This window comes from Rhopalosiphum padi, chromosome 3, assembly GCF_020882245.1.
Source record: "Rhopalosiphum padi isolate XX-2018 chromosome 3, ASM2088224v1, whole genome shotgun sequence".
Lineage (NCBI taxonomy): Eukaryota > Metazoa > Arthropoda > Insecta > Hemiptera > Aphididae > Rhopalosiphum > Rhopalosiphum padi.
In genome coordinates, this window is record NC_083599.1 from 63,290,921 (window position 1) to 63,309,455 (window position 18,535).

General features: G+C 24.5%; 1 protein-coding gene across 2 annotated transcripts; it reads left to right on the forward strand.

Annotated features, from left to right (window-relative positions):
* Nucleotides 1-1,234: 1,234 nt before the first annotated feature.
* LOC132924082 (dihydropyrimidinase) lies at nt 1,235-16,886 on the forward strand. 2 transcript variants are annotated; one of them, XM_060988170.1, is made up of 14 exons: nt 1,235-1,583; nt 4,275-4,330; nt 6,525-6,619; nt 9,010-9,083; nt 12,245-12,355; nt 12,418-12,545; nt 12,730-12,909; nt 12,971-13,084; nt 13,749-13,999; nt 14,098-14,323; nt 15,335-15,445; nt 15,550-15,693; nt 16,112-16,295; nt 16,374-16,886. In XM_060988170.1, exons 2-14 carry the CDS (start codon nt 4,283-4,285, stop codon nt 16,451-16,453), a joined length of 1,746 nt encoding a protein of 581 aa, XP_060844153.1. In that variant the 5' UTR covers nt 1,235-1,583; nt 4,275-4,282; the 3' UTR covers nt 16,454-16,886. The 2 variants fall into 2 exon arrangements, with proteins under 2 accessions (XP_060844153.1, XP_060844154.1); XM_060988171.1 differs by lacking the exons at nt 1,235-1,583; nt 4,275-4,330 and adding an exon at nt 10,966-11,100 and having other exon boundaries at nt 6,603-6,619.
* The last annotated feature ends 1,649 nt before the right edge of the window (nt 16,887-18,535 follow it).

Sequence of the window (18,535 nt, forward strand, 5' to 3'; positions counted from 1 at the left end):
TAGGTTTTTACAAAATGTTTGAACGATTTTTTGAATAATTCGCAGACATTTGATATTTGAAATTTTTTTTTAATTATTGGCGATAAAAATATTTACGCTCGATCAAAAAGCTTAAAAATGTAATACAAGATCCCATATAAATACATAATATGTTGTTTTTATAGTTATATAAAAATATTTAAAATACGACATAGTCACAATTTAATATTATATATGCACTTAAATTTTTAAGTTACACAAAATTACAAATTTGAACTATGAACAACGATTGAATATCATAGTAAAAATTAATTTATTGATTTCAAGTATATTACTCTGCAGATCACTATGCACGACCGCAAAAGTGCAGATGTAAAAGGGCGGTGGCGCGTAAATAACATTGGAGGGCGAGTTTTCCGCAAGCGATTAAGCCCTTCCTGCAGCGGGCTCCGAGAAAAAAACCTTTACTATTCTCCTCCGGAGGTCAATCGGTTAAATCACACCAGATTCGACGTTCGGCGCGATGAACATCTATTCGAATTATTTACCGTATACCTATCAACATTTATTGCGGCAATAAATATTTTTTTTTATACGTCCGGCGTATGCGACACCGCGGGCAGGTACCGTACCGTACACTCGTCGATAATAAGTAGGTCACTGTAGTGACCTATTTATTTATGTCATATATTATAATATTATAACAGGTTATTGACTGTTGTATGATACCTGTGCGGCACACACACACACACACACACAGTATAATACACATTTCAACATATATTATAATACGATACACCGGTAATAGTATAATAGCGTAACTCAATATTTACACTATTACACTTGCGGGAAACATTATTTTTCGTATTGTATACCTTTACATTATGCAGTATACTATACGCAAAAGGGGGACGATTAGATTATTTTCAACCGGAGCAACAGCCGCGTTTTGAACTGCATCTGCCGTTCGCGGCTCACCGCTCGGACGTGTAGCCGTCGCGTTTAAATCGATGATTTTAATTTGTAACAAGTAGGCCGCCGCCGCCGCCGCCACACACACACAAATACGCGCGGACACACACACACACGAACATTCACGCGCCGGCGCAACACGCACACGCCACACTATTCGCACACACGCATGCACACCACACGCGCACTCGTACACGTTCACACTTACCCGTACACACGCGCGCAAGCGCACTCGCGTAGAGCATGTTCCGCTGATATCCGCCGTGGCTTATCAACGGCGGCGTATACGGTTGTGTACTACAACTAGCACCGTACACCGAATTACCCGAGTAGTAATTGATCGCGTACGTTTCTGACCAGTCGTGTTTCGTTCCCTCCGCAGTCCGCACAAACGACGACGTTAATACTAATAATATAGTATTAATAACATTTAATATTATTTTGTCTCGCAGTGTCTGTCGCTGTTATTGTTGACTGATAAATAATAATATAATACAATTATATTAGGTATCCACCGATCGGTCGTTCTCAGAACACATTCTGTGCCCTCTGCTCGATTTTTTCGGTTCGACTGTTTAGTATTTTAATCAATTTACATATCAATCTTACGTGCGAGTAGAGTTTTGTCTCCGGTGAGTTATTTTTAAATTACCCATCATCATTATTTTAATACATTTTTCTTAAACCTACACATAATTAATAAATAATAATAAAAGGGTCGATCAAATCTGCTGTCCGACGTAGGCGTGTCTGCTATTGTTTTTCGGGGCGGCAGGGTAGACTACCGACATCCTACCCCCTATAAATTATCGAGATCAAGTAGATCGCCATTTATTATTGTATTTAACTGAATTTCGATTTCATGCGAATTATTAATACAATATTGACTATAAATAAAACCTAAAACTAAATTTAAAATACATTTTGTCAGGGTTGTATCATTTTATGCCCACTATAAATTATACTTTTTTAGTTTTTGTCCTCTTGCCAATAATTTAACATGAACACGCCTATGAAGTGGATGTGCAGTATACCATTTGAGATAACCTATGTTCTATTGATTCTTGATTATTGTTGTTATATTCTATTATTGAAATTTCAGGTTTACGAAAAAAAAATAGAAAAGTATAACTATAAATTATAATCTTTTTTTTATAATTTATTATCTTTTAGTTTTAATAGTTTTTCATATTATAAATTTAATGAATAGTAATAATAATAGCCAATAAGTACATATAACTAATTCAATTAGCAATAATTATTATTTCCTATCATAAGTTTCAGTAAATTATTGTATTTATAATTTGTATAATATGTACGTAGTAAGTAGTAACATAGTTTAAACAAATTAATAATTATATATCTATTTTATAATAGTTGTGTTAGTAGGTACTTACATAGTTACATATTACCTAGACTACCTGGATCGATTTAAAATGTAAATTTAATAATATTAATAAATTGTTGATATGCCAATAAAAGAACTTAGAGTATACAATACACATAGTTTGATTATCATTTTCGTAATGTCTGTTTTCCAAACTGTTTGCAACATTTAGATATTTCCTTTTTATAATGAATTTGAGGTTATTACCAAATAATGAACAAGAATCAGTGCAAATGCTTTAAGAGAGAGGAGTTTTGCCACTTGTTAGAGTATGTTTAATTTATCATGAAGCCATATTATAAACCACATGCAAAATTTAGAAAGATTATCTGTTTATTATAACCTATGACTTATGAGGATCAGTAAAATGGCACAACAAAGTCCACATAGAGACCGAAAGAGATACTATATTGGTTCATATTTGATAGAATTTATTTGGTGAAAAAATCCCAACAATATGAACCAATTTTATTAAATTTTTAAAGACATAGAATGTTTTTATATAATATTAATTTTGTATCATTTTATTTTATTTTATACATAGTTGATTGGCGTTATGTAAAAATACATAATAATAATATACTGTGATATTTTATATTATGTATTAACTATGCAATAAATAAAAATATGCAAAAATAGCAATGGTATTTATAGTTGTCCAGTAAATTATCCATGAATAGCCTGGATAATATATAAGAAATAAGAATCTATCTGTCTACATTAATTATAGCATTATAGGCAGTATTCAAAACTTAAGTAGTGGTATTTAGTTACTGCAAAATATAAATAATTGAGTAGTATCTTAAGTATTTTAATAAATGAAGAGAAATAGCTAGTTGGTTTAGAGTACCTAACTTTAAAGTTCCATCAATATAAAAGTGCCTTTTCAGCTCAGAATTAAATAATATTGGTACTCGCCCATTCAATATTTTTTACAGCACATACAACTAAGTTACTCTTTCACTGTATTTGCTTAGACAATTTAAATTTCCTTCAATATTTATTATGTAAAATTATCTTAGTAAGTTTGTAAAACCATAAAAATAACAAATAGCTATAGTTTTAAAACTTAGATTTCTCTGTAATCCTGATATCGCTATGTTTTTTAACATACAAAAATATATTTGTAGAAAAAAGTTTGTCAGTTAAATAATTTTATAACATTATTTTTTTTTTAAATGGTCAAAATACAATTTATTGAGTTTCTTTTATTAATTTAATAATATGTTAATGAATTTTGAAGGTAGTATTCAAATTATTAGCTTTGTACAATAGGTAGTTCCACTTGTACCTATAGCCCAACCTATGTAATACAACAATAGGCATCTAGTCAAAAGCTTGAATATTAGTTATTTTTGACAGTGTAGCTATTCAATGTACCTAATGTCTTATCTGGCCTTGGCTGTGTAAACATAATAAATTTTATTAGTTTATTGATTTTTATTGCTTTTAAAATACTTATTTATTCATAAAATAAATATTTAGTGCTTTAAAAACACTAAAAAATAAGTTTATAACCATACAGTAATAATAAAAATAAAATAATAATTTATGTGTGCAAAATATTAACACAAAACACAGTGGTATTGTGGTAAGGATAATTTTTTGATTATAATTTATAATTTAGTTTATATCAAAATTTGGTATTGTTTATACTTTTTTTTTTAATCAGTATTGTTTATATTTTGATTTTCATGAAAGAATTGATAGGTATAAACAAACATTATTTTTTTCCATTTTGGTAAAAGTAAAATAAAACTGTAATGAATTAACATTAACATAAAGGCATTTAATCATGTGTATGTGCTATGTCTTCTATTCTAATAACAACAAGTATAAATAATTCCTGTGAAATGTATAAAATTTAACTTCAGCACTTCCTGTGCGTGTGAAACTGAGAGTGTTATTATTCATATATTATTTAAATTATTTTCAGATTAAAATATGGCCAACCAGTCAAATCCTGTGAAAAAAGTTCCTATTCATTTACAGGTAATTATATGTTATTTTTAGTACAAAGTATGAATTGGTCTATGTGGTATTTAATATTTTAATATTTAGTTACACATAATTGTTATGAAATTAATTAATTAATTTTATGAGAAGAATTGTGTATTTGTAATAACTACATAGTAATTATTCACTGGAACATATTGTATTATGTTAAATAATCTAACACGATATTGTGTGTGAAATAATAAAAGTACATCATTGCAAGCTACTATAATATTACAATTAATACATTATTATTTTATTCAGACTTCATTCTTCACAATAATATAATCTATAGTAAAATCATGTACTCAAAAATTTCAATTTGAATTTTTAAAGAACAGGCAAGTCAGTACTACTCAACTGTACATTAACTGTTGAGTGGGTCATTATTATGGATGTGTAAAATTTGAATTCAATGTAATATTATTGTACATGATTAACGATTCTGGGCAGAGATGGTCTATCAGAGTGTCAGACTGACTCTGTCAGCCTATATCACTAAGTATATTTCACAATATGTTTTTTTGTATAGTAATTTAATTACTTTATTATATAATTAGTATTTAGTTATTGTAATTTATACCACATTATATCAACTTATAAAACTCAAAATGTAATAACATATTTCTGTAAACAGTAAATTCATAGTATAAATAGATAATATCTTAAAACAAATCAAATATGTCATTGTGTATAGTAAAATGTATAGTAAAATTCGTAAATTTTAAGTCCCCACAAAAGTTTTTAAAAAGTAGTTGTTGTTTATAACATTATTTATATTATTTATTTTATACATTTTATGGTTTCAGTACTTATGAGGAATCATTTTCAAACTTAGATATTAAAAAAAAAGTTTTTATGAGTTTCTGAATACAAAAAAGTTTGTGATTTTTTGTGATTTTAACAAATTTTGTTAAAGTTTTTATTTTAAAGGGTATAAAAAATTGTGCCTATGCATTTTTAATATATAAATACATATACAAGAAAAAATTATAGAAGTTTTGTATTAAATTTTCAATAATTTTGACCTAGCAAATAATTTTTTTAATGACAGTTATTATAAAAATTGAAAATCTTATGCCTAAAAATAGATCAAAATAGTCGAAATATTTTGAAAATTTGATCGTAAATAGAAAATAAATTTAAATATTTGATGAAAATTTTAAATACCTATGGTTATTTGTTCTCAAGTTACACAAAAAGTAAAACAATCTATTTTGTCAAAAAATTTGATGTATATAACAATTCCTGTTTTATTTATTTATTTTTTTTTTTGTTCCAATCATAAAAATAAATAAATTTTAATTTTGATCTCAAAAGTACAAACTACAAACTAGATTCAATTACAAATACACATCGTTATAAAATCAATACATTCATCGCCCGGTCAGAATATAAAGTAGTAATGATTTTTTGAATAATAGTACATTTTAATTATATTGATAATTTATTATAAGCATTTTAGATTTTGAGTGGATCGTATTGGTTTTATTTATTATAAATTTCTAAACATCGAAAAAATCAACAATTTTTAAAAATACTTTAAAAATATGTATTTTTTCACAAATATTCATTAATATGCAATATTTTGTTATTGCCATTTTACTCGGAAATTAATAAAACATATTTATAATACAAACTAAAACCAATTATTATTTATAACTTTATAAGGTGAAGTTTGGTTAAATAAATAAATCCGTCCCTTAGTTATTACATAATATGATAATATTGATGTTAAAGAAAAATAAACTATTTTTATTACTTAATACTAAATAATTATAAAATATTCTAAGAAATTGTGGCCTCGGAATCTTTTTTGGTAAGCAATGATTTATCGATTTATTATTGAATTCGTATTTGACACATTCATTACAGTGACCTACTAAATTACGAGGTATTATACTTGTAGCAGAGCGACCGACTTATCCCCGGTTAAAAGAAAATAATTTTGGAAGATATCTTTGATATTTTTTGGTTAGTTTAGTTACGGTTATATTTGTTATACTCATATTGTTTGATTTGTATCTTACTTAAAAATGATAATTAAATTAAAACAAAAATACTAATTTATATTTATTTTTATATGATGTCAAACAATTAACTAATAATACCTATAAGTGTGTCTATAAAATTAAGAAAGTTAGGACTTCAAATGTTGTTCAAATTTTAGTAACATTAAATTTTGTTTTAGAGCTCGCAAAACCGTATTTTGATCAAAAATGGCAAGATTGTTAATGCAGACAAAATGGTTGACAGCGATGTTTATATCGAAGATGGCGTTATTAAGTATGTATAATTTATTATATTATATTATAAGGTAGTGTATAAAATACTACCTATTAAAGTTTAACTTTATAAAAAAAATTAAGGGGAAATCCAAAATGCCATATTTTATGTCTGATCTTTACTTAAAATATTTTTTCTCCATTAGAGTAAGGGTTATAGGGAGTTTCGCTGACCCATAGTTTTTTTCTCAGTATATTACGTGGATCCTGTTCTAAAATAAGATTATTAAGACTGTTTTTGTTGTAAAATATATTTACATTTTACAATAATAATTATTTTAAAATTTCACCCCCTTTTTTAGTTTATCTGTTTTAAAATGTACGTTCGGAAGATGTTTTGTATGTAAGGGATTTGGACGAAGATTTATGTCATATTTGTTTGCACCGTATTTTTACAGTTTTGATTACGATGTTATTGTTCATGTATCGTCTCATATAAATGGTCAATTATTATTTTGCATATTTTTTTATATTTTAAGTGTAATGCATATTATTGCATAATTTTGCATACTAAAACTATAAACTCGAAAAAAGTATGTTTTGTGGATTTATGGTATATTTTATAAAAATTAGTGTACCTACAAGGCTATAGATGCCGCGTTATATTACACCAATATAGGATATTTTTAATTTCATAAATTCGGCGATTTTGTCATTGACGAAATAATAAAAAATATATAAAATATAAATTTATTTTTAAGTAAGACTAACATGCATTATTTAACTTAAGTAATTTAAAAGTAACTTTATTCATTTTATTTAATGCTATTTTATTTCACATACCTACCTAATAATATAGTTATTATTGGTAAATTCGTTGTATAATTTATTATATTTTTATTACATATTTTAGCATATTCTAACAAAATTAAATACATATTTTGCTATTTTATATCATGTATATACATCCAAGCCCTATACTATTCTAGTAATAATAATTATACTTTAATTTGATAGAACCCTTTCCCTGTTATAAGTCTGTAGCAGTAGCTGCATTGACCTATCTAATATATTCAAAGGATATCCGTTATTTTTTAAATTGGATATAATTTGACTATTAACCCAAATAATAGCATACGTATGTAATTACTATAAAATTACATTATATTTTATTTTAGTATTTCACTCACCTTTTGGATCAGTAAAAATGATTAAATCTTTATTTTTAGATTAGTTTCTGATAAAAAAAATTGATGTATTTAGAACTCTAGGTCTAAGAGACAGTGAAGGTAAAAAATACTTTCCAAAATAATCAAGAAATCTAATAAATAATAAACGAAAAACGAGAATATTTACGTAAAACCAGTTTTCGATTAAATAGACTGTTTATTCACTGTAGTTTAAAAATAAAAAACAATTTTTTTAAAATATTTTATTTATTTTTTATTTTTTATTTGTAAGTAAAAATCAAGAATATTTAGTATTATGTTTCTCATATATAGCTGTTCTTATAACAATTTAAATATAGATATCAAAATTATACGGTCACAATATTTTTTTTATTTATGTTTGAAATAATTGATGACATTCATCAAAATCACGAACATTTTCAAATAATTTTGTAATTAAAAATTCTTCTTATATTGCTATTACCGGTGCAAAAAAATAACGATTTTCCCTTTATGCTTTTGTATTGGATACATTAAAAGGATTAAGATGACCTAAACGTCTAGAATAATTATTTATTTGATTGAATATATTATGGTGGTTTAATGAATGACAATCGCTAGCTTATTATTAATTATAATTTATAACTATTTATAATTTTTTTATTTTAATTTTACGGACTAATTTAACATTTAATGATTTATTTATACAAAAAAAAAAAACGTGTAAAATGGTTAATAAAATAATCATAATATTGTAATGATTTTGAGCAAAAATTAAAAAAATATATACCTAGGTAGACCAATATAGATGTGTCAAATCTAATTGACAAATCGAAAAAAATTATTTTATGTTTTAAAGAAAGCGTGTATTGCATATCGCGGTCATTTTGTACAAGCGAATATGTAGATAGGTTTTACTGACACAAAAATCGCATCAGTGAACACAAAATAAAAATAGTACGGTTGCAAAACACTGCGGTGTAAATGTTTACGATCGGAATGATTAAAGATAAACTATATGTATGGATTATGGAATGTATAAAGTCTTAGAATACTATAAAATATTGCCAAAATATATACGTCCTTAAAATTAAAAAAAATTCATAAAAACATAATAAATTAAAAAAATATGCGTACAATTTTTATTCTTAGTCTTACTACTTGTGAACAATTTTTATATCAAACTTAACTTTATACTTTAAATCCTACAATAATCATATTTATTTATATGTTTGTTTATTATGTATGAACTAATAAATTAATTGTTTTATTATTATATTAGAATGGTTGGTTGCAATCTCATTATACCAGGAGGTACACGAGTTATTGATGCAACATCAATGTTGGTTATGCCAGGTAAAATTTTAAAGAAATTATTTAAATTTAATTCTTATCACCTTGCTGTTAATATAGCCTCTATATGTATATAACCTTAATATATAATTTACCATCGCTTTTGGACATGGTGGTAAAGTTTTAAATTGCAGATTTATAAATATCAAAAAAATATTAAAAGCTTCAAACTAAATTTACTATTTGGGAATATATTTATTAACTGAATATACGAGTAGATAGTATTAAGTACATAATTATTAACGTCTACAAAAGGTTAATAATACTATTAATTATGTATACTTAAGTGAAGATAATGTAACAAGCATATTGTGTACTTATTATGTATTAACTGTTAAAATTATTCATAAATATTGTTAGTAGTACTCTTATAATAGATAATGTATTAGAATTACTAATTAGGTCTCATATAATATTTTTATCTCATTGTTATTGATAGACTGCACGTTGGTAAGATACATAGAGTCTTACTCTATGGTAAGATATAAGAAATCTAATTTACATTGATAGATAATAATTTTAAATTTAAATCTGGTATTCTGGTTACTTTGTTACTTAGATCTAAGCTTTGTTATGATTTTTTTGACTAAATTTGATAAATAATTTTTAACATTTTTTGCAAAGATACGATATAAGATAGTGGTTTTCAACCTATTTGTGTCCATGGTTCCTTTTGATTTTAAAATTAAATATACAGCTCTCATACAAATAATGATAGTAATAAAAACAATTTTTAACAATTTTATTTTTAATTTCGACTGCAGATATTAACCAACAATGCCCTTGGGAGCCGCTACGCACAGCTTGAAAACCACTGATATAAGCTATATAATATGATTATTGAAGTTCATAATATAATGAATAATTTTTAGTTATTATATTATCAATTAACCAGTAAAGCAAAAAATACTGGTATTATATAATAAAAAAATAATTTTATTTGTAAAATTAATTAATGAATATTATTAATAATTATAGGTCAAATTTTATAAAAATACAAATGTTAATACATTTTAATAACCCTATTTATCGGGCTATCGTTCAAATAATTTAAATCTTTCAATACTGAATATAGAGTGTAAACACTAATTGAAAACACTCAATATCTCTGCGTAGAGCCCTGCAATTTGAATACTGATTTTTAGTTGGTTGTTATGACAAAATATACATTTATATGGCCTATGAATTTTTTAAACCTAATTAGGCATGCACATACGCAGTACAACTTTTTTTTTCTTAAATGGCAACTACTTATTATATTTTGCTTATTTTTTTTTAAATGAATTTTGGTAGTTTAACCAACTTTTTAAGTTGAGACATTTTTGAAACTCGTATTATTATTTCTATACACTATGATGTTTTTAAATTATTTTAACTAATTCTAAGGTATTTATTCCATGAACCTATTCAAATCAAGTTAAGAAGAATAATATAATAATTATTATTAAATGATAAATGTGATATTTATGGCTATGATTAATACATTTCTAAGATATTCTTAAAACTGAAGGCTGATTTGGAATTCAGCTACATTCAGAATTGCTTTTTGTACGCAATCATTAAATTTTAAATTCAATTTTAATACATTCATTAGTGACTAACTCAATAATGAAGTATACAAAGTGCGAAGTGCATTCAAATACTGCTATTAAACAGCATAATGACTCCAATGACCCATTTGTTTTTATTAGTGTAATTACTAATCACTAATTTTTAATTTTAAACAAAACATAATTACAGTACCAATTATCTATCTAGTTTTTCAATAATACTGGTGGAACATGCTTTGCACGTTTAAAGATAATATTTATATGATATTAATTCTGCTTTTAGCTTCAAATTAAATGTTTTATATTACCAATGACAAAGAATTATCTTATTACAGCAATGTTTATATACTGTGTAAATTATTTTGACGTCATCACCATCTCTCGGAGCGCCAAGCACAACTCCTCTACTGGGTAAAATACAATATCGAGACGTGCATTAATTGTTTGAAATGATATCCAGACAAGTTGAGGTATAAGATTAGTTTAAAATGAACATGAATAAATTAACAGACCTATTAGATGGCAGGATGAAACATTTATTATACTAAAATCATAATTTTACCATATTTTAAATAGTTGTATAAAAGTATTCAGCGGTTAAAATAAATACATAATATTTGTTATTTATAGAATATTATCTAAATAGTTCTTAAAAATCCACTTTATATAATTAAAAAAACTTATCTTATAAGTTTTAAGTCAGTTATTATAGTGCTTATTACCAAATTGTTGGATCATTAATAATACAATCTCACTATGTATTTTTTTTTTAATTTCAAAACATTTTACCCATATTAAACATTTACTAAAAGATTTAAAAATAATCTTTTATATTTTTAAAAATTGGTGAAGTTTTGTTACTCAGCTTATAATTTAACCTTAAAATGATTTTTAGGTACAAACGCCACAAACATTTCATACTTTGGAAAGTGTATCTTTAAAAATAATAGCTATATCAAATTAATTTCAAAGAAATATCTATTATAATAAATCTTACATTATTAATTTATTTTAAGGATGTATTGAAATAAAAGCTTAACAAAAATATTAAACTTTTAAACATTTCATTATTTAGCTTTTTATTTACTAAAATAATTATAACCAGGTTTAAATAATTTATTTACAAAACATGTAGGATCTTTTAATTGGAGTAAATAAAATAAAATAGTGATAGGCAATATTATAATTTTAAAACAATAGACAACTATATTATAATTAACAATATTTGTTGATATTATTATTAGTTTTTAAAATATTTTGCCAAACATATATATTAAAATTTAATTATTTTGATTTGCTGCGTTTTAATTTTAATGCAATTTTATATTCTTATTTAAATTTATTATTAATGATATAGTCTTATTTTGTCATTTATCACTATATACTGATGTATTAGAAATTGTAAGTAGTCTAATAATCATGTTTTGTATTAAAATGGTAGATTATACAAGGAAAATACTATATTTTTTATCCAAAATTTCTAATTGTACATTATACATTTATAATACATTTTAAGTAAGCGATATAATATATTTTGGTTTTTTTTCTTTTTTTAAGACAGTATTTTTATAATTTTTATTTGTAAAAAAGTATATATCAAGTGTAAAATTACAGGTGGTATAGATCCTCACACACATTTGGAATTAGAATTTATGGGAGCAGTGTCAGTGGATGATTTTTATCAAGGAACTAAAGCTGCAATAGCTGGTGGAACTACAATGATAAGTACGGAATATTTTAGTTTATAAAAAATAAAATAATTTAAAAAACCATTATGTTTATTATAGTTGATTTTGTGTTACCGAGTAAGGGCGAGTCTTTATTAGATGCTTATCATAAATGGAGAACACGGGCAACAAATAAAGTTTGTTGTGACTATGCTCTACATATAGGTGTTACTTCATGGTCAGATGAGGTAAATTTTACCCAGAATTTTAAAATAAAAAAAAGTTACATGTTATAATTTTCTTTTGTTTATTTTTACTACTATTTATTGTTATACAATTGTTATGCATTTTCTATTTGATGATATAATCCAAAATGTTTTAACTTATAGTTAATTTTATATGTTATTGTTAAACATTAATCATGATATTCAGGTGAAAAAAGAAATGGAAGAGCTTTGTAAATTGCACGGAATAAATTCTTTTAAGATGTTTATGGCATATAAAGGAGTTTTTATGGTAACTGATTCCGAATTATATAACAGTTTTGAAGCATGCAAAGAGCTTGGTGCAATTCCAATGGTACATGCTGAAAATGGAGATATAGTATTTGAAGTAAGCAGCATTTATAGCTATTAATTTATAAAAAAAAGTTCTAAACTTATTTCTGTTTAAGAATACAAAACGATTATTAAAGTCTGGTATTAATGGACCTGATGGACATGCATTATCTCGACCTGAAGAAGTCGAAGCAGAAGCCGTTAATAGAGCTTGTACTTTAGCAAATCAGGTATAATTATTCTTAGATAAAAAAATAATTAATTTCGCTGTGTCTAAATAGCAGATGCCTAGGTGACTATGGAGATAAAGAGTAGCTATGATCAAAATCACAATAAAATATTCAAATATTTAGTATTTAGCATTCTAGTGGTCTAGAAATGAAAAAAAATTGATCAAAATTAAGATTTATTATTTATTTATCTATGTATTAGGTAATTGTATAATTAAAATTCTTTATAATTTCATGTAGATTATCATGTGATAGCCTTATCAATTGTATAGCATCAGAAAGCTACCCTTAAAAACTATAGTAATCTTTCCACTGTTTATACTAACTAAAAATATGTTAGTATTATTTTTAATATTTCAAATAGTAAAATACTATTACGTCATGTGAAAATTTTCTGATAATAATATCAAGTTCAAATAGCTGCTTCATTTTAAATTTAAATTACCTTTTATTAAAATCTTGATTTGATCTAATAACCACATAATATATACCTATTTATTATTTTTTTTTATTTGTAGAAAATTAATGATTTCTTAATTTAACTATTTATTATCAATTGTAAAGATTCACCAATCTCCGGCATATGAATAAATTCAAATATATGTTTTTGCATTAGTATGTATAAGCTTTAACTTTTTTAAATAAAATATATATGTATTTTTAGGTAGGGTCACCGTTGTATGTTGTTCATGTTATGAGTAAGGCAGCTGCTGAAGTTTTAGCAAAACATCGTACTGAACAAATTAAGCAAAATGGAAATACTAAAATTTTTGGTGAGACATTAGCAGCTGCAGTTGGAACACATTGGGATGAAAATAAATTAACATGTTGGCATGATGCTGCAGCACATGTCCTAAGTCCACCATTAAGAGCTGATCCTAATACTCCAAATTTTTTACTAAATATGTTAGCCAGGTAATTTTACCTTATTAAAATTAAATTGTAGAAACATATCTTTATTTTTGTTTTTTACCTTACTTGATGTCAAAATTTTAAATATTTTAATATTCTAGCGATAAATTACAAACAACTGGCAGTGATAATGCAACATTTAACAAAGATCAAAAATCTTTGGGTAAAGGTGATTTTACAAAAATACCTAATGGCGTTAATGGAGTTGAGGATCGTATGTCTGTTATTTGGGAAAAGGGTGTGGTGTCAGAACTTTTTGACCCATGTCGTTTTGTTGCAATCACCAGTACAAATGCAGCCAAAATTTTCAATATTTTTCCCAGAAAAGTAAGTTTTATATATTATTATAATATAATATATTTATTTATTAGGTTCTGTTGATAAAATAAATTATTAGTATTAGTATTAACTTAACATATTTTTAATTTTATACTTTATGAATATCAGCTCGCCTATACATCATTGTATGTATTAGATTTAACTGTAAAATGGTAGGCAAGTGGGTGTCGAATGGATGACTATTATGGATATATTAAATTTGGATTAAAATAATACTGAGAGTATATTATTGTTTATGAAAAATAATTTTGGATAGAAATAATCTACTAAGTACAATATAGTATGTTTTTTGAAAGTCATTAAAAGCAATTAATTTTATCATAAGTATTAAGGTAAATTTATTTAATTGCTGATGAAAACATTACATTATATAGGTATAGTATGTACCTAGGGTATATAGTAAATAGGTAGATAATATCTTAAAATGAATTTACATATAATAATAATGATTAATAATAATATAAAAACAAATATTTTTATAATAATATTGAAGCATAGATCTTTTACTAATACCTCAGTATAAGGTTTATGTATTGGATTTGCATAAAATTCCCATTTTTTAAATTTTTTATTTTTTTTTTATCATAAAAAAAGTACTACAATTTTTTAATTTTGACCTCTCTAAAGTACAAACAAAATCCAATTTGTTTTTCAAAACCACAATCTAATGTAGCTTTTTTCAATTACTTATGATGTACGACCCCTCCTCCTCTAAAAATAAAGCAAAAAATATCTGTTTAAAATCAAAATAAAAAATTCAGAAAAAGTGATTCAAATTTTTTAATTTTATATTAAATATTATATTATTTTAGTAAAAATAGTACAAGTTGATTAGGCTGAGTTTATTATACAAAATTTCATAAAGTAATATTTAATTGTGGAATTTTTTTTTATTATATTTTACTTAGATATGAATAGAATATATATTATGGTCAAATTATATAACTATACTTTTAATCACTGAAATTATTTTTTTCTAAAGTATATATTTATTTTTAGGGTTGTATAGACGTTGGGTCAGATGCTGACATAGTCATATGGAATCCAAAAGGAAAACGCATTATTTCTGCAAAAACCCACCATCAAGCTGTTGATTATAATATTTTTGAAGTATATATATTTGTGACAAATATAAACTTAAACCAATTTAAAAATACAACTAAAAATAGACGGTCATGTATATTTTTATTTTTTACCAATATTTTTTAATTTAGGGAATGGAATGTCATGGTATTCCTGAGTATGTATTAGTTGGTGGACGTGTTTGTGTTGATGAAGGACAATTAAAAGTTGTTCAAGGTCATGGAAAATATGTTCCGACGCCTACACATTCAGAATTTGTATACAACAATGAAAAAGTATGTACTTTTTAAAATTGATATTTAATCAATCCTAATCATTTTGATTAGTGTATTAATTCTCTAATTTATAACTTAGCATATTATATGATTTATTTGTTGGTGTAACAAAGTTTTTAGTTATAAATTTATACTTAAAAATATAGTTTTTTGGTATTTTCACCTTAATATATCTTTAAATGCCATACATAAATCTTAGAACAAAACTTTATAAAATTGTTAATTATATGTTTTTTTTTTTTTAAATTGGAATTCAGTTATTTTAATATTTCACCACAATTAACAGATTTCTAAATTATATAAGATTAAATTATTTTATCATTATTTAACTTTGCAGGAGGCTGTACTTATTTATAATAATATTTTAATTTATAATATATAATGTTTCATATCAACTATTTTTTTTTTCAATATTAAGATATCTGAAATAGAAGTTATTGACGAAAGCAAAGAAATCAAGGAACTGAAATTGCAAATATCTCCACCATCAAGTGTCATAAGTGATGTATCTACATGTACTAAATCTCCTATGATTCATACAGGAAAAGGAATGCGTATGGAAGGACAGCGAGATCTTCAGAGCTCCACATTTTCAATCAGTTGTAAGTAAAATTATCAATAAAAAATTAATTTATTTTTCATTTGTAGTAAGTGGGTAATGAGAAAAATAATGATTTCAGCTGAGTTTAATGATCCCGTTAAGAAGTCTAGTATTCGTGTAAGAAATCCTCCTGGTGGACAGTCTTTAGGTTTTTGGTAATATACTTATAATATTAAATAATATTCTACTACTAGTCCAACATTTAGAAAATTGTTTTAAACATTATGATATTTCTAAGATTAATCACTTAATTTTATTGAAACTGCTTAAATTATAACTCACGAATAATATCTACATTATTCTGTACATTATTTGAAAAAAAACTCGTGTTTATTGTATCACAATTTTTAGTTTAATTGTACATTTTTATTTATAATGACTTATTAATAAACTGCATAGAAACTTTTTTTTAACTATTGATATGCAATTAATAATAATTTATAACAATCTATATAAGTTTAAAATTGATTGTTACTTTAGCTATGACTTTTAAATTATTAATAATATTATGTTGTGTTTTGCTTGTTATCAGTATATGCATTTTATATGACTTACATACATTTATTATTAATTATATTCAATTGACATAAGATTTACATTTGTTTTTACTTTTTAATATATTATCTTCAAGTTACAACTGAAGCATCATGTATAACAAAATTAAACATATTTTAAGACATTTCATAACAAATTTTTGGATATTTTTTAATTAAAATTGTCGAGAATATTTACCTTATAAGAATTATTTTAAGTTAGGTTTAGTTGTTATAAGTTATGTAAGACACAATAAGTATAAGTACGACATTAGCCAAAGAAAAAAAAATATGATGTCTAAATATTAACGCATTACTCAATAATAAATAGTAAAATAATTGCTGGTTATTGAATAAAATTTGGTAAGTAATAAACCGAGTATAAGGAGTAATTATTTTTGAGCGACACTGTTATACATTCTAGAAAGCCAAAATATTGGTGAGGCAGTTGAAAATCTATAAGAGATATTTTAGATATTGGAAAACTTATCATCAATATTATAATTAAATACAAATTTGATGGTACACCTACAAAATAAATGAAATTAATAATATAATAAATTTCATTAATTCTATGGTACAAAAGCAACTCTGATAAGAAAAAAAATTTGTCACGGTCTTAAATAAGACCGTGACAAATTTAATTTAATCATTGTGTGTTTTAATCATATACTTATTTATTTTTAATCATGGTTTTAATAAATACTTTAGGTATCTACTGTATATTGAAAAAAAATAAGTATGAAAGCTAATATAGAATATTAGGCTCGACTATTATCAATTTTAATAGAAATGTTTCTAATTTTAATAAGAAAAGTATTATTTTAAGTTCTGGCTATTTATTGTCTTTTAGTTTTGTACGTTGAATATTATAATAATTAATATTTCACTTGAGTGTCCTGATTTTGATATCACATTATTAGGTGATTTTAATGTACCTTCTACATCTTCTCCTGACATAAATGGTTATAAAAAATAATTATGTATCATTTCTAAATTTATATCAATTTAACAATATTTTAAATTCAAATAAAAGTACATTAGATCTTATACTATCTAAAAATAATTTAATCAATGTTACTTTAAACTGTATACTAATTGTAAATATCGTTAATCACCATCCCCCCTCTTGATATTAATTGGTTTTTTTATATGATTAAAACAAAACAAAATTGTATGCAACTGGTTTAATGCAGATTACAAACATATAATTGCTACCTTAGTTAATTGGTTAGAGCTGTTGGGGATACAGATAATATGGAAAAAATTATTTTATAAATTGTAAAAATAAATCAAATATCTATTACGTGTCGAACATTTTGCTAATTTTTCTAGGTCTACAAATACTAAAAAAAACTTGATATAACACATTTGTTTCTACCAAAAAAATGGGAGAATATAAAAAAACAAATATCTGTATATTCAAGTTAAGCATTGTTATAATCTACTTGAGTACATTTTTTATATTAATCATATTATATTTATTATTAGGGCTCAGGACTTCTAGGTGTTTGCATGTTTTTAAATAATCATTAAAAACATAGCTAATTTACTATTGATGAAATTTGTTTCATAGCAATACGAGTTTATAATTAAAATTTATAGTTGCATATTTTGCATATTTGACCATTGTTCATTTTATAAATGCATATTTTACAATTATTTATATGAATGGGTAAGTTTTTAATTCCCAACTTAAGAAAATATC